This window comes from Poecilia latipinna, unplaced genomic scaffold (genome assembly GCF_001443285.1).
Source record: "Poecilia latipinna isolate Pla-1442-1.1 unplaced genomic scaffold, P_latipinna-1.0 Scaffold36, whole genome shotgun sequence".
In the NCBI taxonomy this organism is placed as follows: Eukaryota; Metazoa; Chordata; class Actinopteri; order Cyprinodontiformes; family Poeciliidae; genus Poecilia; species Poecilia latipinna.
This window is the reverse complement of record NW_015112652.1, coordinates 1,219,173-1,238,987: the sequence shown is the minus strand read 5'-3', so window position 1 is coordinate 1,238,987 and position 19,815 is coordinate 1,219,173. Positions and strand designations below refer to the sequence as shown.

At 39.1% G+C, this 19,815-nt stretch overlaps 1 protein-coding gene across 2 annotated transcripts in view; it reads right to left on the bottom strand.

Annotated features, from left to right (window-relative positions):
• Nucleotides 1-255: 255 nt before the first annotated feature.
• The window catches only part of cacna1fa (calcium channel, voltage-dependent, L type, alpha 1F subunit a), a 37,462-nt gene continuing 17,902 nt past the window's right edge, over nt 256-19,815 (bottom strand). The window contains exons 14-47 of one of the 2 annotated variants that reach the window (XM_015044308.1): nt 19,170-19,395; nt 18,880-19,087; nt 17,646-17,766; nt 17,476-17,548; nt 17,286-17,349; nt 15,980-16,037; nt 15,793-15,889; nt 15,579-15,708; nt 15,429-15,488; nt 15,223-15,329; nt 14,587-14,674; nt 13,986-14,093; nt 13,836-13,888; nt 13,603-13,749; nt 12,717-12,918; nt 12,440-12,598; nt 11,831-11,941; nt 11,665-11,748; nt 10,854-10,874; nt 10,635-10,769; nt 10,390-10,455; nt 10,228-10,319; nt 9,223-9,382; nt 7,503-7,630; nt 7,330-7,426; nt 6,643-6,745; nt 6,467-6,568; nt 5,535-5,659; nt 4,160-4,506; nt 3,404-3,550; nt 2,388-2,800; nt 1,779-1,891; nt 1,368-1,700; nt 256-926 (exon numbers count right to left, since the gene is read on the bottom strand). In XM_015044308.1, coding sequence (XP_014899794.1) covers nt 723-926; nt 1,368-1,700; nt 1,779-1,891; nt 2,388-2,800; nt 3,404-3,550; nt 4,160-4,506; nt 5,535-5,659; nt 6,467-6,568; nt 6,643-6,745; nt 7,330-7,426; nt 7,503-7,630; nt 9,223-9,382; nt 10,228-10,319; nt 10,390-10,455; nt 10,635-10,769; nt 10,854-10,874; nt 11,665-11,748; nt 11,831-11,941; nt 12,440-12,598; nt 12,717-12,918; nt 13,603-13,749; nt 13,836-13,888; nt 13,986-14,093; nt 14,587-14,674; nt 15,223-15,329; nt 15,429-15,488; nt 15,579-15,708; nt 15,793-15,889; nt 15,980-16,037; nt 17,286-17,349; nt 17,476-17,548; nt 17,646-17,766; nt 18,880-19,087; nt 19,170-19,395 — 4,682 coding nt within the window. In that variant the 3' untranslated portion in view covers nt 256-722. Of the gene's footprint in view, nt 927-1,367; nt 1,701-1,778; nt 1,892-2,387; nt 2,801-3,403; nt 3,551-4,159; nt 4,507-5,534; nt 5,660-6,466; nt 6,569-6,642; nt 6,746-7,329; nt 7,427-7,502; nt 7,631-9,222; nt 9,383-10,227; nt 10,320-10,389; nt 10,456-10,634; nt 10,770-10,853; nt 10,875-11,664; nt 11,749-11,830; nt 11,942-12,439; nt 12,599-12,716; nt 12,919-13,602; nt 13,750-13,835; nt 13,889-13,985; nt 14,094-14,586; nt 14,675-15,222; nt 15,330-15,428; nt 15,709-15,792; nt 15,890-15,979; nt 16,038-17,285; nt 17,350-17,475; nt 17,549-17,645; nt 17,767-18,879; nt 19,088-19,169; nt 19,396-19,815 lie in introns of both variants that reach the window. The other variant, XM_015044299.1, reaches the window with a different exon arrangement.

Here is a 19,815-nt window from a genome sequence, read left to right as displayed (position 1 = left end):
TTGCAAATTATAAGGAAATGAGATAAATGTAAAATGCTGCCATATGAGTGCAACAATACTCTGCTGCAGACACATGCAGCCTATTGTTTGGCATGCTTCATCTCTTTGAAGGGGGAAGTGAAACCCAGCTGTCGTCCATCTGCCAGTCTATTAATCACTGATTGCATAATTCACTGGTTATATTTCACTATTCCTCCTACCAGGTGGAGAAATCCTCACACTAGTCAAACAGAAAAATAAATGAAAGACGAGTTGTTTGAGAAAACATGTTTTATTTGCTCAGAATGTAAAGCAACACGGATGAACACACAATAATCAAGAAATACACAGCAGCCTTTTTTTTAACAGAAGTTTCAACGCTGCAGCTTAGAGGATATTCAGTTTAATTACATTTATCTAAAACAGATAATGCCTTCAGATAGCATCTGAATTTAAAGATGTGTTATGGTATGTTTAAAAATCCTCTGTTATCATGATTTAAAAGCAAAAGTTTGACTTTATATAGCACTGCTGTGTAAATATAAAACTCCCTGAGCCTCATCTGTGTGCATGTTTTGGCATTCACAAACAAAAGCATTTCATGCCCAACAGGATGTTTAAAAACTACAAAAACCTCCGCTCACACTCGATACTTGCTTTAAATAACTGACATATAAACACTCTTATAAAATATTGGCTTCATGTTCTTACTGTTTTTCCTTTTGTTTTTGGCTTTGCTGATCTCAGTAAGAAATCACGCAGTTCATTTCGTCGGCGAGTTCGTCCTCGAAGCGGGTCAGGTGACTGGCTCCCCGCGCTATCAGGTCCGCAGCCGCGCTCTCCATCTCGTCCAGGCTCATGTGACACGCTTCGGCAATCTCCCGCTTGGCAAAGCTCACGAATTTTGGATCCCTGGCGTACATACCGAGGCCCTCGGAGATCAAGATCTGTTGTTGGGAGTCGGAGAGATTAATATGTTGCCCATGTCGTGGTTATAAAACTATTTCAGATAAATAAAAAAGTAAAAGAAAAAGAAAAAGCATTCAGCAAAATTATATCGTTTCTCGCCAATAGTCTGTGATTGCAGATCTCGTGATTGCAGATGTAGTGATCTACGATCGATTACTTTGGCCTTGCAAGTTAAATACTACAGACTGATACAGTAATTAAAGACATTTAATTAAGTCTTAAATGTATTTCTTTACTGTTACTTTTCTGGTTATTCATAGATTTTAAGTTTTGAGGGTTTGTTTGCCGATCGCGTCTCGATTGGTTCTTAAAGCGACTAAACATGGCTTTCTGTGAACGCCATCAGAATAATATTTCTGAAAGTTGATTAAATGTGATGAATAAAAAAACATCTACATCACTTTGTAAGGAAAACGTACCGATTCGACCAGACTGTCTGCGCTGCCTTTATCTATGATGCTCTGGTTGGCCGCAGGCGGCATCCTGACGCTGGTGAAGGTTCTGGTCTGACCCGGGTACCAGCCCGGTCGCTTCCCTGCAGGGAGGCTGGCAGAGCCGTCGCACCAGAGCGGCTGACTGGAGCCGCTTTCTTCGTCCACCAGGATCATGGGCGTGTAGATGAGCTTTCCGCGGCGCGCGGTGGGGGCGATTATTCCTGGAAGGGGCGTGGCTCCGGCCGCCGCCGCGTTGGCCCAGGAGGCGGATGACATGGAGGACACGCTGCTGGGCCGGGAGTCCAGGCTCTGCTGGTTCTGGCAGACAGCAGCAGTGGGTGAAGACTAACTGGAGGAAGACGAGACGACGTGTGGTCACCTTTTCGTGGCTCTCACCTGCAGGCGGGATCTGGACGGAGATGTGTTCCCCCGGTAGCTTCCAGGGACGGGCAGGTCGTCAGCGCTGGACTGAGGCTTCAGACACTGGAAGCTAAACGCAGGTTTCCGACCTGAAGCAGCGAGAAACAATAAACGTCTGCAGCTTCAGTAACTGTTCGCTCGTAAAACCGACTCAGAAACCGACTGCTGGACTCTCCACTGTGAAAGAAATTATTCTGGATTTTTACATTTTTTTCTTTAGTTCATTTTTCAAAATAAGAAAACAAACATTTTATTTCCTAAAATGAAACAAAATAGCAAAGGATGCAATTTTTCCTTAAATAAAGAATAATGTGTAAAATGTAAGACATAAAAAAGAGCGCAGGATTATTTAAACTAAACTAAATTAAACTGTAATAAACTAAACTAGACTAAGCTGAGCCAAGCTAATTAAACTAAGCTACGCTAAGGCAAACTAAATAAAGCTAAACTAAAATAAGCAATACTATTGTAAGCTAAACTAAACTAAGCTAAATTAAACTGAATAAAACCAAGCTAAGCTAAGCTAAGCTAATTATATTAAACATGTTAATAACGCTAGTTTGAATCAATAAAATTGTTCTTGACCTTTCGGTATGGCAGGAAGTAATCGTCTCCTGACAAAATGGGCTCCACTGTTCTCATTCCCGTTGTAGCCGTTCCCATTGTAGCCGTTCCCATTGTAGCCGTTCCCATTGTAACCAGTGCTCCCATTGTAACCGCTGACGGTGCTGCCATTGTCATTGTAGCCGCTCATGGTACTTTCGTTCCTGTTGTAGCCGGTGTATCCGTTGCTGTTGTATTCGTTTGCGTCGTAGGGAGCCGGGCTGACGGCGGCGCTGCCTCCATTCATGTTGTTTTCATTATAGGCCTTGCTGATGAAGCCATTGGGGTCGTGACCTTCATAGGGAATTTCTCCTATGCTGCTGGCTACGTCCAAACTCTGGCCGTTGTCTCCTGTTTCGGTTGGTACAGGAGAAATCGCCTCTTGATACTCAAACCTGCAAGAATGAAGAGGGAAAGAGGGGAAATATGGCATGTGGTAGTTCTGAAAAATGTTATTTTTTGTTTAAAGTTGACCTATGATGCTTCTTTGAACAGATTAAGGCTGGTTTATAGACTGTACAAAACACGTTCATTACATATTTGATCTAAAATCAATCTTAGATAATCAGATTTCTGTCTTGCCAATTCACCCTACCTATCAGAATGAGTCGTTTTATGGTGTCCTGTCACTTTAAATCCAAATAAGCTGCTGGCCACGCCCCCAAATCAAAGTTTACACTCCCTCATGAAAAAGGCTGCATACCATACATCTTTGAAAAGCAGAAGTGGAGCCTCCTGCACAACCAACAAGAAAGTATTAACTGTTTTCTGAATGCTTAGTCAACAATTAAACACTTGTGTTTTTCAGCAGCCATTGTACAGCTGAACAAATGTGCTGGAGCTCCACTTGGTTGCTAGGTAACGGGCCTGGACTCCGGTGGGGTTGCTAGCTAACAGCACAGTGACTTAACATTCTGGAGGTTTTTGAAACTGCCCATTTTCCAGACACATAAAAGGTCCCCATTAAAAACCTTAAATATTCAGACTCTATTCCTCACCCATCGACTGACTGTATGCTTGCTGCATACGCCTCACTGCTGTAAAACTGCTCTGCCGCTTCACTTTGAGTTGGAAAGAGCGCGTCTTTGAGGAAAAAGTCTTCTCCTCCCGATATCTCCGGTGGAGGTGGAGGAAGAGGCGAATCGCTGATGGAGAAGAAAGAACCGAGTCAAGAAAAACCATAACATAAAACAGCAGACAACGTGTCACCAGTATCAGCAAAGATGGGTTTATATATGACAAAGCATCAGTAATTTTCAAAAATTAGCTATTTAGAAAGATAATGACACTTAATTAAACATGAACAACCTACAGAAAGACTAGTTTCATTTCATCCACTGCTGTATTTTCTTTGTTGTTGATGTTTTACTTCCAAAATTTCTTTTAAACTTTTAAAATATTGAAACAAAAATCACGGTGGGGCAACCGGTGGGCCGCCGTAGCATCCCTGCCACCGGGCTTAGCGAGACGTTTGGAGGAAACCCAGAGACGGACCGAAATTTAAATAATTTTCAAACGATCAAAGTGAAAATCATTCCTATAAGTAACAAAATAACAGAATCAGCATACAGAAAACTCATAAAACTTTAACAGAAACTGCAGGGCAGAGAGTCCATACATTTTAAGTAGGAGTAGAAATACTTCATAATTAAATGACTCAAGTAAAAGTGCAAATGCTTCTTAAACTATAATTTTGCCTAAAAGTAGCTCAAGTAAATGTGAGTAACTGTAACCAGTTGCGATGCAGTCGGTACCTGACGGGAAGCGGTTCGGACCTTGTGGGCTGCTCAGTCACGACTCTCAGTCCGGCCAGCTCCGATCCGGGCCTCAGGTGTTCCTTTACGGCCTCCACCTGCGTGGTGATCACCTCCCCGCCGGCGCCCCGGGGCGTGGGCTCCATGATCACCGCCGTGTGCTCCACCAGCAGGTCCAGAGGCGGCATCGGCGTGCTGGCGGGCGTGGGGTTCGCCGACGTCCCCGGCTCGCTGTCGAAGATCTCGTCGCCCGTCATCTCGCCCTCGGTGGCCTCCTCTTCTTCGAGGTCGCAGGCCATCGCCAGGCGCATCTCTGGAGCCAGGTCCTGCAGCGTCCGCAGCCCTTGCTAAAACACAGAAGGTACTTACAGCAAATGCTCACAGGATGCATGCTGGGAAATCTATGATTGCATGATTTTTAGTATCAAAAACGAAAAAATTTACATTGAGAAATTTATCGATGAAAAACTAACTTGGAAACAACCCATGTATGTAGAAAGACGTTAAAAGCGATAAGCATGTTGTTTAAAGTTTATTGTATTAACTGATCCTGTATGTTGACATTACATTACAGCTTCTTGATTTATCCACATCTAATAAATCATAACATTGTTTGGGGCGCTTCATGTCAGCCATATCTACAAAAGATTAAATTAATTCAAAATAATTTTTAAGCGTAAAAAATTTTTCAGATAGACTGCCTTCATCTTTTTTTTTTAGAAAACACAAGATCTTGACTATATTTTAGGTGAACTTTTATTATTTTTTATATATAAATATGTTTAATTAGCTGCTGATCTGCCAAAAGTTTTTACTTATTACTGCACACAGTTATTTAGATTTTCTTAACCTTTTTTCAGCTACAGATTTTAACTGTGAACAAACAGCAGGGCTGAATGCAAATGTAGTGGAAAAACATACATTTACGCGCCTTTAGCGCCCCCTAGTGGTAGGCGGCGATTTTGCAGAAAAGCAGAAAGATTTTAAAACAGAAAGATTTTTTTTTTTTTTTTACAGACTCGGCAAATATTTTATCCTTTGTCATACACATTTTTTTAAAATGAAAATAATCATAATAAAAAGACTACAAAAATAAAATCAATTATTTGAGTACATTTATATAATAGAGAAACAAATAATAGAGGTACAGTTCTGCTTCTGCAAATTCCTTTAATATGTTTCTAAGTGGAATATAATCTGTTCTTCCCTCTTTTAATTTATTAAGAGTTTAAAAACATTTAGCTGTGGTGCTAAATGCTAAAAACCAGATGTAAATGAGAAAAGAATCCTTTTCACAAACTTCACATAAAAAGAGACTCAGAGACGTTTTTGTTTGTGTTCATAGAAAGGATTTAAATTAAAAACTAGATCTTACCTGCAGTGCAGCAGCCCTGTCCTTCCTCTTGGATTTTCTTTCCCTCTCTTTCCTCTTTCTGTACTTTTTGAAGTAATCTTGGATCAGGAAACTGGCATAAAACTTTCCACAAGTCACCTCATCGCCTGACGAACGCAAACAGACATGCAAATATGAAAACTCAAGACAGCATTGTTTCCTTATGTTGAATAATTTAGAAATGTCTTAATTTCTGTACAGAAGAGGAATAGGGCCACCAAGAACTTAAATGAAATTCTGACTTTTTTAATCAGAATTTTAATTCTGTCAATCTGTCAAAATCCAAATAAACAACTAAACATTTTGAGGTGTGTGTCACTTATATTGCTATTAGTATGTGAAAAATAATTACATAACGGTTTCTTCCTTGTAGAATTTGCAAACCTGAATTTTATCCACTCTGAAAGCCTGGAGCAAATTTATCTGGTGGATTTCAGTTTAACGACTAGATATGCCAAATGGTGCACGGACAATTATACAATTCTGATTCTTATAAAAAGTCAGAATGCTGAGAAAAATAATCAGAATTCTTAGATTAAAATCACAATTTTGAGGAAAAGTCAAAATTTTTAGATTAAGTAAGAATTCTGAGAAAAACTCAGAATTCTCATAAAAAGTCAAAATTCTAAGAAAAAGTCAGAATTCTGAGAAAAGTAACCAGAATTCTGAGATTAAGTGAAAATACTGAGAAATAGTCACAATTTTTAGATTAAAGTCAGAATTCAGAGGAAAAAAAGTCAGAGTTCTGTGAAGAAAGTAAGAATTCTGACATAAATTCAAAATTCTGAGAAAAGTCAAAATTCTGAGAAAAAAATTATATTATATTGCTAGAGCCATAATTATTTTTCTGTTTTTTTCAGCGGCCCTAATCCTCCATATTTCTGGGATTGGCGTTTGGCAGTTTTGCGTCTTGCCTCTAGGGGGCGGGATGATTTCATCGATGAGTTTGGGTTTTGTGTGTTTCCACAGCTTCTTGATGATAATCTTCAGCTCCTCGTTCTGCTGATCAACGGGACCTGGTGGAACCCAAACACAGATTTGTTAAATAAAAGACGCCGTTTGGCCACGCGGCTCCATGGATCCTCCCGACCTTCAGTTTTGATCTTCAGCGAAGTTCGGACGAGAGCGAACAGAGTGGCGTTGAAGGTGACGGTCCCGTCGGGGTGGAGGGGAACGTTCATGGCCACCAGCCTCTGAGGAGAAACGAGGAAGCAGAAAATATGAAATCTGCTCATTTCATTTCATACACTGCAAAAACACAAATGCATAACCACAAATCATAATTTAAAAGTTACATTAATTGTGTTGGGTTTTATTTTATGATAAATAAAAAGTTTTATTTAGCATAAGATTAATAATCACACTTGAAACTATTTTAAAAATATGAACTGGATTACATATTTGTGTCCAGTGGGATTTGTTTGCTTTACTTTCTGAGCATTTTGTTCATTAAACACAGAATTTTACCTGGTATTTTTAATCCAGTTTCTAGTGAAAATAACTTTATACATGTGGAATAATACAGAACTAAAAAGCATTATATTTTAAGTCAATAATTCCTCAATATTGATAAATATTGGCAGATTATTTCTAACATGGGATCTAGTATTTTTTTTAATCAACACTGAGGAGTTATTGACTTAAAATTATGCTGAAAAGTTACTTGAACGTCAGTTTTGTCTTATTTTTAGTGCGCTAATATATTTGCTGTGGAAACGACAGAAAAAAACTCAGTAACATTTTGCGTTTTTGCAGCTCTGCACGTGCTCACTCTTACTTTGCAAGCAACGCGATGAGGACAAAGCTTTCCAAAGCCGAGAGGAGGCTGAATCCTGCGTAGCATAGTGACGACATCGATGTGCTTGATGCGACCTCTGCAAACAGAAAACGGGTGAGACAGAGAAGTTTGCTTCGGAAACGGTGAAGCTGGACTCAGACAGTGAGACGCACGTGGCTTCTGGGTCGTAGTCAGACCAAACCCGCTTGAACTCGTCCAGGTGGTGAGTCCCCAGAACCGTCCAGTCTCGGGTCAGATACTCAAAGTTGTCCATGATGACGGCAATGAACAAATTGATGATCTGAGAGAAAAGAGAAGCAGAAAGGGAGTTTATATATGTAACAAAATGATTCTGGAGATGTATTACAACAAATGAAATATGACACAGTAGTGTGTTGTTTAAATATATGAAGAAAAGCTATTGTACACTGCAAAAACACAAAATATTACTGAGTATTTTTGTTTAGTTCTTAGAGCAAATATCTTAGCGCACTTGAAATAAAACAAAACCTAACAGTAGCTTTTCAACAAGATTTAGGAGCTTGTTTTAAGTGAATAATTTCTTAATATTGATAAAACAATTACTAGTTCAACTGGCAGATTATTTCACTTATAGCAAGATATTTTTCCCAGGCTGTAAATAAAATAATTTACCAGATGAACTATAACTTTTTCATCAATATTAAGAAATTATTTACTTAAAACAATCCTCTACATCTTGTTGAAAAGAAATTTATAAGTTAGTTTTGTCTTATTTCAAGTGTATTTGCAGTAGAAACAGCACAAAAATATTTTAAAATATGGTACAATCTTGTGTTTTTGCAGTGTAAAGGCAAGAATTAGAGGTTTTCAAGCACGTGTGTTAAAAGTTTGAGTTTGAATTTATTTAGTATTTTCTGTGATTCATGCAGGAACATTACAAATAAAGGCTCAAAAAGTTATACAAACACCTCCAGTATTAACTAGCTCAGAATTAGCCATGCTACTAGCAGGTTGACTGGGTGCACAGGAGAGTTTGGTGGTCCAGAGTTCTGGACGGGTCCACAGTCCGTCACAGAGCCACACAGGAAAAACAACCAAGTAAAAGAAAGAGCAAAGGTCCTTCCAGCTGCACGTCATCCAAAACCAGATGGAACAACTGTCTTAAAAAGAAACTGTTTCTCAAATAAAAACAAAGAATTAAAGTTCACTAAAAAGCAAGGGAATAATGTTGGTTGCGCAGGAAGCTCTACTAATGCTTTTCAAAATGGACAGTTGTATAACTGGACATCTGTTTCCAGCCATTTTCATGTGACGGTGTAAACCCAGCAGCAGCTTATTTGGATTTAAAGTGACAGCAGCCCTAAAACATTCTGAACTGATCAGACTAAAATCTCATTTTCTAAGAATGACTTTGTGCAAAAAAATTTAACAAACATGCTTTGTGTAGGCCACTGCTCTATCCTAACATGTTCAAGGGAGTTAAATCATATATAACTGATGACATGAAAGCCCAACCGTAAAACGTTTACTTTCCGTTTCTTTAGGTGTGCAGCTGCTGTTTGAGCCGCAGGTTTTTGTTCTGACGGCTCAGATTCACCTTCAGCCGACCGAGCTAGCATCTTAAAATAGCACAGGGAGCATATTAGCTCCTGTACCCAAATATGTGCAGCCCATTAAACCTTTGTGATGCGGGCGTGCATCACCACTCATCTGTGGATAAACAAAACCGTCAGTGTGCTGCCTCTGAAATGCTGCCGTCCCTATTTTCATCCAGCTTCGATTCCGCCTGACCTGGCAGTCGGTCGACGCTCAGGGTTTGAATTAATTGCAGCTAAATTTAGAGCCCGTAATCTGAAGACTATCTGAGTGAAGCGAGGGGAAAAGTAAAACGTCAGGTCAGCCTTCGCTCACCAGGTAAGCGCAGAGCATGAAGAAGCTGATGAAGTAAAGGTAGGCCAGGTTACTCCCGCAGGTGTACTCTTCGCCGGGCTCGACGTCGGCCTCCGGGTCGCAGCGCCGGCCGGGCAGCGCGCCCAGCATGATCTGCTGCCACTGCTCTCCAGTGGCACACCTGCAACACAGGAAGCAGTTTTAATTCAGCCTGGTTTACATGCTCCTTCAGGCTCATTTTGTTATGTTAACGACATCTATGTCTTTTATTGGGATTTTACGTAATGGATCAATACAAAGTACAGCATTGGTGGGAGATGGAAGAAAACTGATGGGAGGTTTTAAACTATTAGGTGTAGTATAGATATGCATAGTGATAACTATGTTTAGATGGCTAGATGACTGACAGTGCGTTCACACCAAACGCATTTAAAGCATCAGGAGGTTTATGTGGAGGCGCGTTTTGAAGCGCTTTGAGATTTTGACGCACATTAAGGGAATTCAAAGTTTCCAATGTTGGAGATGGAAAATCTGAACTTTCGACCCTGGACGCAGAGCATCACCCAATCAGAGAGACTCCGGTTTGTGGCGTAGTGGTACATCTTCTGACGTGATCTCAGATAAACTAAATGAGCCGTTTGCTCTCGTCCTATAATCTACGACCAATCGAGTTACGACTACAGAGGCAGGATCCTCTTCCTGGATGAGGATCAGCCAGGAAGTTATAACTTTTACGTTTTGAAAATACTTCCCCTCATTTGAGCTATCCAAATCCGACCAGCAAAAACGGTGAGTCACGTCAAATAAACGATAAATAAACATTGTATTTATCTAGACGAAATGTGCAGGAGGTGGTAGACGAGCATGAGGGACACCAAGAAGTCTCCTCCCAACTTTCAGTTTTACTACTCTTCAATTACGCACCACTTTGTTTTTTTTTATTTAATCTAACAGAAATTTCAGTCAACTTCCAGACCAATAAGGTTTAAGAACCGCTGTTGGAAGAAGCGAGTTGAAACGTCTTACCTAAAAAGAACCAGAACCGCCATGAAGAAGGTCTGGAAGTTGCAGTTTCTGTTGATGTCTGTGTCGTCATCGATGGCTACTTTCCCAAACATCTGGGCGGACAAACAGCAGAGAAACTGTTAACCAGGAAAAGCAGCGTTCCAACCTTTTCCAGAGACTCACCTGCATGCCGATCACAGCGTAGATGAAGAAGATCATAGCGATGAGGAGGCCGACGTACGGCAAGGCCTGGAGAGACGGAAAAAAAATAAAAATCGTCTCATGTCCCGGTAAAATGCCGGCAGAATTTTACCGCATATGAATTTTATCACATTTATACGGTAAAATTTTGGCAACCACAGCTGTTTTTTTTTAAATAGAGTATAAAAAAGTAATAAGACGATATTTGTGACAGAAGAGTCTCTGACCTGCAGGGATTTGACAAAAGTCCAGAGAAGAGTTCGGATGCCTTCTCCTTTGCTGAGCAGCTTCACCAACCTCAACACTCGGAACAAGCGGAAGAAGGTGATGGACACTTTCCCGCCTTCTCCTTTTCCACCACCCTGGAAAAACAAAACTATTCGGGTTAATATAAACCCTAATAGAAACGGGAGAAAGGTTTGACGGCATCTTGATCCAATAATCACCTCTCCATGGCCGCCTCCTCCCTGGATCATCAGTTAAGCAACAGAGAAAGAAACAGTTAAAAATACATTGAATTATTTCTATTTTTAAACAATTCCTAATTGTTTTTGTATTCTCCGTTGTTGACATCTTTTAATAATAAGGAACTACCTGATAATTACAGTGTAATAATGTTGTTAATTACATGGAATTAGCGTATTATCAGATTGTTTTCAAATAATTACTTTATCTTTAATAACTTTCTGTGAGCTGTTACAATCATGTTACAATTAACATTTTATCATCAGCAGACATTAAGTCCATGGTTACACAAATTTAAAACAACAAAAGAAATAAATCACAATAAAAATAGAAAGCACATTCAAAATATAAAAGTATGATATAAACACGCATAATATCCAATTTTTATTTAATAAATAATCAAAATCATTACATTTCTAAACATTAAGTTACTATTTTATTGCTAATATCTTAATACAAACTGTTACTAACTGGTAATTACATTGTAATTACAATGATAATTACATATTATTATCAAGGTACTGGATGTTTACTACCAAACTATTTCCAAGTTAATTCTGCTTTTACTGGACGGCAACAAGAAGCCAGACTGAAATAAATTTATCTGATTAACATAAAATCAAGATAAGTGTTTATCTTTATTTTAGAAACACTTTAATAACGAAGCTGAGATTGTATTGATGGAAAGTTGAGTGGAAGGAAAAAGTGTCATAAAGAGGTGCATAATTAACACATTCTAAAAACTTTTCCAAGTATTTCTTCCAAAGGTAAATGTGGGTGAAAACTCCTTACGCTAAATTCAGACACTGCGATGTCCAAGACGCTGCCGACAACAATCAGAGCGTCAAATGAGTTCCAGGGGTCGATGAAGTAATGCTGACAGATGAAAACAAGCAAACAGGAACGTGAAGTCAAAGAGTCATCACCAGGAAACTCGGCGTGCGGCGGGAAAACTCACATGAGCTCGAAGAGCCATCAGCTTGATGATCATCTCTATGGTGAATACCACAGTGAAGATCATGTTGAGGATGTCCATGATGGAGGTGAACAACTTCGACTGCTCATAATGCTAAAAACATAAATAAAAACACCAACGTGAAATTATTTTCAGGATTTTCTGAGAGATTCAGGGAAGAAATGTCCGGTTGTTACTAATATTATTATTATTCCATAGATTTTCTTGTCATGTTATGAGTCCGTTTGTAACCTTTTTGTCTGTGTCAGGGGTGTCAAACTCATTTTCGTTTTGGGCCAAATCAAGATCCTGAATGCTCTTAAAGTTTTGAGAACAAAAGACATGAAATCCTGCTTTCAAAATGAAATTGTAAGCAAAAGTATTAAAGGTTGAGAACAAAAGACATGAAGTCCTGCTTTCAAAATGAAATTGTAAGCAAAAATATTAAAGGTTCAGGTTTTCATACTGAAAATGTGTGCTCTTGGATTATGGCAGGAAAAATTACCCATATGAAAAGTGCTATATAGATAAAGTTGTCTTGCCTACTGATTGCTTATTTCTTTGTTTTTGAAAATCTGTTTGAAATAAGTAACTCAAGTAGAAAAACGGTACCTGAACACCCAGAGTGAGAGTGTTTCCCAAAATCAGCACAAACATGACATATTCAAACTGGCTGGAGTTGATGATCCTCCAGAACTTCAGCTGCGACGGGTTTTTAGGGATGTAAATCTTTATTGGCTGAGCTTTCAGGGCATAATACACACACTGCCTCTGCGTCGGGCGAAACAGAGAGAAAAACTGGTCAGTTTGGATCAGTTAGACGAAAATACAATCAATTTATTTAATCTGAAATTAAAACAATTCAAATATCTTTAAAAAAATGGCTGACTTGATTCTTGTTGAGTTCGCAGTTTTTGAACTCGGCCTCTCCTTGCTCCCGAAAAGTGATGATGACGAAACCCACGAATATGTTCATCATGAAGAAGGCGATGATGATGATGTAGATGATGAAGAAGATGGAGATCTCCACTCTGTAGTTGTAAATTGGGCCTCGGTTTATGGCGTTGGCATCCACGGCCCGGTACAGAAGCCTTCACAGAGAAAGAAAACACAAAACATGGCAATCTGGTTTCTGCACTGCAAAAACTAAATCTTACCAAGAATTCTTGGTCCAGTTTCTTTGACCAAAACAAAACAAACTTTTCAGCAGTAAATAGGAGCTTATTTTTCCTTAATATTGACAAAAAAAGTACTTTGTCCATTGGAAGATTACTTCATTTATAACAACCACTTAGCATTGTTTGTTTATTTAGGTTGTTTTTTTTATTATTGACCTTTTATAAGACTTTATAGTTGGTGTTTAGGTATTGATATTCCGGTCTTCCAATAACGCAAAGCTATCAAGTGATATTTTCAAATTTCCTGTCAACTTTAAACATTTTTTAACTCATAAACATGGCGACTGGCTGGATGAATGACTGCCCTGGCGCACCGGGCTTTTTCTGTTGGAAACCCTGAATAGCAATAATAATAACGGTTATACGTTGAACTAGAACAGGGGTGGCCAAGTCCAGTCCTCGAGAGCCACCATCCTGCAAGTTTTAGAAGTATCCTTACTCCAACACACCAGGATCAGCTCTACAGAGGCCTGATAACAAGCCATTCATTTGATTCAGGTGTGTTGAAGCAGGGATGCATCTGAAAGTTGCAGGATGGTAGCTCTCGAGGACTGGACTTGGCCACCCCTGAACTAGAAGAACAAACCCAAAACTCACTGAGGCCAGCCTTCAAACGTCGACACGGTGAACAGAGCCAGCATTCCCATCAGCACGTTGTCGAAGTTAAAGTCACTGTTTTCCCAGATCCTCTCTCTGACCATGGGGTGGTTCATGTCCCCGTCTTTATACACCACAAAGGTTCCCCTGGAATCACACAAACACACAACTTCGCAGTCAAATAAACCTAATTTCAGGAATTTCAGGAAGCTGTGAGAGCAAATTAAACTTACTTGCACTCGTCTGGAGTGTGTTTGGCTTCGTCTGTGCAGCTGTAGAATCGGCCCTGAAAACATCCAAACCAGAGAGTTTAGCCACCAGCAGCCAGCAGCTGGAAACTTTCCGTTTATAAAGAGAGAAAAGACTGGCGAAGGTGAGGGAACCTTGAAAAGCTGCACTCCAATGCAAGCAAACATGAACTGAAGCAGAGTGGTGACGATCAGGATGTTGCCGATGGTGCGAATCGCCACAAAGACACACTGCACCACGTTCTGCCAAGACCACAAGCAGTTTTATTCAATAATCAAATACATTTTTATCAGCAAATTTTTTATTTAAAAATTTAAAAGTCTGAAATTTTTTAAATTAATTTTTTTTTATTTAAAACCAAAATCATTTCGGTTTTAAATTTAAAATTTTTTATTTTTTTTTATTTAATATATATATATATATATTTAAAACCAAAATCATTTCGGTTTTAAATTTAAAATTTTTAATTTTTTTTTTATTTAATATATATATATTTTTTAAACCAAAATCATTTCGGCTTTAAATTATTTTGGCATTTAAAATACTGATTAAATGCTGATTAAAAACCAATATATATATATATATATATATATATATATATATATATATATATATATACACAATTATATATCTGTATCAGATAAAATAAGAAACTAGAATATTGATTTTTAGAAGTCAAGTTATAAGAAAAAGAATAAAAGTGAGCCAATAGAGAAATGTAGCAGAGGCGTTTACCTTCAGCCCTTTGGCTCTGTTGATGGCTCGAAGCGGCCTCAGCACTCGGAGCACTCGCAGGATTTTCACCACGGAGATCGCACTCGAACTGGAAACAGCAAAACAAAGAGTTTAGACAATTATCCAGCTAATGGAAATTTTTTAAAAATGGCAGAAAACATAATTATGACTTTAAAACTCAAAATTATGACTGAAAGTCAAAATTCTTACTTCATATCTCAAAATTGGGAAGCAATATCATAATTCAAATTTAAAATTCTAACTCTATATCCCATAGTTATGTCTGAGTTTGAAAATTATAACTTTGAAAGTCAAGATTATGACTTAAAATATCATAATTATGAATTAATCTCATAATTAAAACTCTGAACATCAAAATTATGACTTTGAATCTCGTAATTATGACTTTATAATTCTAAATGATATCTTTCAATCTCATAATTGTCACTTTAAAACTCAAAATCATGACTTCCTGTTGGACTTTTATTCTTTTTATTTATTTATTTTTTGTGGCACAAATGGGCTTCCATACAAAACTAAGCTAATTGAACCATTATTTCTTTTCCTTTGAGTTTCTGTCGCAGCTCCGTTGGCTTGTAGGATAATCTGCAGATTCTCGCTCATCTGTCTACTCACTGTAAGAAGAAAGACGTGAGCGACACACTGACGACCAGCAGGTCCAGGAGGTTGAAGGCGTTCCTGCAGAAAGAGCCGGTGTGAAGAAAAGCTCCATAAACCGTCATCTAGACGCGAAGGAGGCAGCAAAGAAATGAGATTAGGAAAAAAATCTTCTCTCAGTTTTTAAGCTCTGATTTATCCACTTTCATTCTGTCAGCTGTTACCTTCAGGACGATCTCCACCGTGAAAACCGAAGTGAAGACATAATCGGCGTATCCGAGCACCTGACGATGACAGAAGCTAAAGTCAGATTTCAGTCGCATCGCCGCGGAAACGGGATTAGACGCTGACGTTAAGTGGCAGCCTGTCCTTACGATGTTCCTGAAAGAGTGGGATTTGATGGGATCCTCAGCAGCCAGCGAGATGCTGCTGAGGATGATGAAGATGAGGATGAAGTTGGTGAAGTAGGGGTGGTGAATGAGGTTGTGGCAGGCGACTCGCAAACTGAAGAACGAAGCGAATGAGAGGGAAGTCACACACGCTGCACCGGTTTGAGGGTTCTGTTAGATACGGACACTTTTCAGGTACCAGTTTTTCTTCCCAAGAATGAAGAAGGAGCTTCCGTCAGGAATCGGCACAATCTTCTCTTTGGGGCCGGAGAACTCGGGCTTCAGTGGAGCAACGCCTAGAATAAAGAAAACAAACAAGACGAGCTGCTTTAAGATGTCTGTCAATCAGCTGATGTGTGACGTTTCTCCTGGGAAGAAAGACTCACCCTCCAGACCCTCGATGGCTCTCAGCTCCTCGTTTTCCTGCCAGTCATCCTCTTCGTTCTGAAGCCAAAAAACAAAAGGCCACCATCTTTATTTTACTGTAAACACAGTATTAAAGGGGACCTGTGTGTTTGGATAAGATTACCCCAAGCCCACTTATGCTGTTTTTGTGGTCACTCTAGAGCAGTGTTTCCCAACCCTGGTCCTCAAGGCACACTGCCCTGCATGTTTTAGGTGTTTCCTTGCTTCAGCACAGGTGATTTCAATTAGCAGGTCTCTGCTGAACTCAATCAGCAGAATGAGGTGAATTACAGCAGGAAAATTTCTAAAACATGCAGGGCAGTGTGCCTCGAGGACCAGGGTTGGGAAACACTGCTCTAGAGGATTTAGATTTACCTACTGGAGGTGGAAAGGTCACTGCAGTTTGAACTCTGCTAGATAAAGGATGTACTACTTAATTTAAAACTAGATTAAATCAGATATGTGATGAAAAGCTCTGAAAATTTATTTTATAAAACCTGGAAATCTTTTATGACTTTTTTCAATCTACGTTCAACAAAAGTCCAAGATAGCAGGTCCTTTAGGGTCTGGCAGAGCGGTGGATCCATAAATCTTGACATTGGTGTTTGTATGGTTTAATTTATTTGTTTCATACCAGGCGACGGTATTGGATGTTGGTTGTTTGTGGGGTAGTCTCTTTTTCCTTCTTCTTCCTTGTTGTGATGTGTATGTTTTTGTGCATGTAATGTGAAAACCTGAATAAATATATTAAACACTAAAGAGGACCTATTGTGCAAAATTCAATTTGTATTTCCATTTGGGTCTCAGTTGCTTCTCAAAACAAGCCAAGTATTCAAAATAACCCACCTAGATGTTTTTGGTATCAGGAAAATTAGCTGTTTCAAAAACCTCCAGACTTTCAACAGGCACTGCACTGTTACCTAGCAACCCAAGCAAAGCTCCAGCATGTTTGGTCAGCTGGTTTTACCGCTGTACAATGGCTACTGGACCCAACCTGATCAAGAAAGCCTAATAAGTTACCTTTAAGTTCAGACCCTTGGACTTTAATGTCAGTTTCTCTATGGTTTTCCACAAATAGCTTCACGGCTCTGATGTATGACTCGTTTAAAAAGTTTTTACTTTCTGTTTACTGATCAGGTAAAAATGCCTTACCAAATGTTTCAGGTAACTATTGAATCTTATATACCACGTTTGTTGGAGGTTTGCTCTACCTGAGTTTCATTTCAGCATGGGCAAACGTCCTGCATTGATGTGAATATATGCAAGAAAAACTTAAACATGCTCTACCCCTGCATCTTCATCCTCTTTCTCTTCGTCCTCATCCCAATCCTCTTCTTCTTCCTTTTTCTCCCTGAATAAAAAAGGAAGCGTCACAGTTCGGCTCTGATTAAACCATTCTAATGTGATCAAAGCACAACCAGAGGAAAATATAAATGTTTTTTATAAGTGTCTGAGGTTGATGATTGCTACGACTTACTCTACTGCTTTCTTTCCACCGCCGCTTGCCAAGTTATCCACAGCGATAGCCAAGAAGACGTTCAGCAGGATGTCTGATCCCAGAGTCAAGGAGTTGGATTTGGTTGCTTCTTCGTGGGACGACATTCACACAGAACTTGGATTCAAAGTTGTAATAGTGAAAAAGGATACAGTTACCACAGACAAAGAGGATGACGAAGTAAATGCAAACCACCATGTTAGGGAAGATCGGCCCGCCGTACGCCATGATGCCGTCATACATCACGGCGTTCCAGTCCTCTCCGGTGAGAATCTGCAACGGACAGGCACACATCGAAACCCAACCGGACAAAAAGGAGAACTTCGAGTAGGGATGTTGATTAATGTTTTTATTATTATTAATTATTATTATTATTATTATTATTATTATTATTATTATTATTATTATTATTATTTCGAAAAGATTAACTAATAACGCCCGTTTAGACCTTCTTTCAGTGTTGTAGTTTGGACCCGATCCAGCAGAGGGCGCCGCTGGAGAAACTTAGGAGAACGGAACCGCTGATTTAGAAACAAAGATGGCGGCAGGCCAAATCAAAACGGGAAAAAGAAACGGTCCAGAGTTGGGTGTGGGGTGCAAAATGCTCTTTATGCGGTTCTATTTTGAAATATAAACACTCGACAACCTTCTTAAGTTTCACTTTAATCGCTCTCATTCAGTCGAACTGCATGACTGAGCAACAACAACTTCTCCTTCAAAAATTATTGATGTGCTACGAAGACGAGGGACAGAAAAGCAGAATGCTTAACATGTAAGATGAGGAAAAAACTATGATCCTAATAAGCACGTTTGCTTTTTGAGGCTGTTGTGAGTTAATAACCTTCATGGTGTCAAGTTTTAACATTTTTCATTGCATAACATCTCTGTAAATGTTTCACGTGTTATTATTTTCATCTTCTATTTTTCTACACAGCAACCTAAGAGTGTTCTGCCTTTTCAAATTTTATCATAAAAATATATAATACAATTATTTTATAAGAAAATACAACTATTTTAGTGGGATTTTCAAAACCCCTCGCCAAGTGATTAAAAGTTTCTGAAAGAAAATTCATGTATCTTTCTGAAGATGTGCAGATATTTTGTAATGTGTCAAAGTTTATTCACGTGAGAAATAATAAGTAATACAGTTGATACAAAACAGTTGTAAAATCTATGTTTTTTTGTTTTTTAAATTTTGTATATTATAAAAAACGTAGCCCTTTGTGTTATGGGAAGACGGTCGTCACTCTTGTTCGAAGAGGAAACTCGAGTTTTTAAGAAAATGGCCGCTTATCAACTCGTTAGCTGATCAATACAATTAATTCATTAACTGATAACTTCCCTAACTTCTACCATAGAGAATATCACCAGATAGATGTAAATCACCTGGAAACATGTTAACAGAGCCTGAGGGAAGGAGTCAAACGTGCTTCTCTTCATCTGAGTCTCGTCAAAATTGAACTTCCCTCCAAACAGCTGCATCCCCAGCAGGGCGAAGATGATGAGGAAGAGGAAGAGCAGCAGCAGAAGGGAACAGATAGCTTTCATGGAGTTGAGCAGTGAGGTGACCAGATCAGAGAGAGCAGCCCAGTGCCTGAAGATGGAGAAATGAGGCTGGGATGCATGCAGGAAGCAAAGTTTGATCTGAATGTCTGGTTCTTCCTGGTTCTGCTTACCGGGTCATCTTGAAAATCCTGAGCAGCCGGATGCAACGCAGCACGGAGATGCCGATGGGCGGGATGACATCCATCTCTACAAGCAGCGTCTCGAGAATGCCGCCACACACCACGAAGCAGTCGAAGCGGTTGAACAGGGCCATGAAGTAGATCTGAAGACCGAAGGCGTACATCTTCATCAGCATCTCCAAGGTGAAGAGCATCAGCAGGATCTTATTGGCTCGCTCTGAGGGGGCGGAGAAGATGAATCATTCACTGCAAAAACACAAAGTCTTACCAAGTATTCTGGTCTAGTTTCTGCTGCAAATATTTTAGTACACTTGAAGTATGACAAACTAATTCACAAGTAACTTTTTAGCAAGATATAGCAGCTTGTGTTAAGCCAATAATTCTTTAATTTTAATGAAAATGCTAGTTCCACTGGCAGATTATTAAACTAAATACATACGGAAATGTTTTAAGTGAAATAATCAATATTAAGGGAGTATATTCTTCTAAAAATTAGTTTGTCTAGAAACAAAATCGTCTCAAGTTTGTCTTGAAACTAAACAGAAAATACTTGGTAAGATTTTGTGTTTTTGTAGTGTAAAACTCCAGTGAGTCATAAGAATCTGGCAGAAGTAAAGTTTTTTTCTTTCTTTTTAAT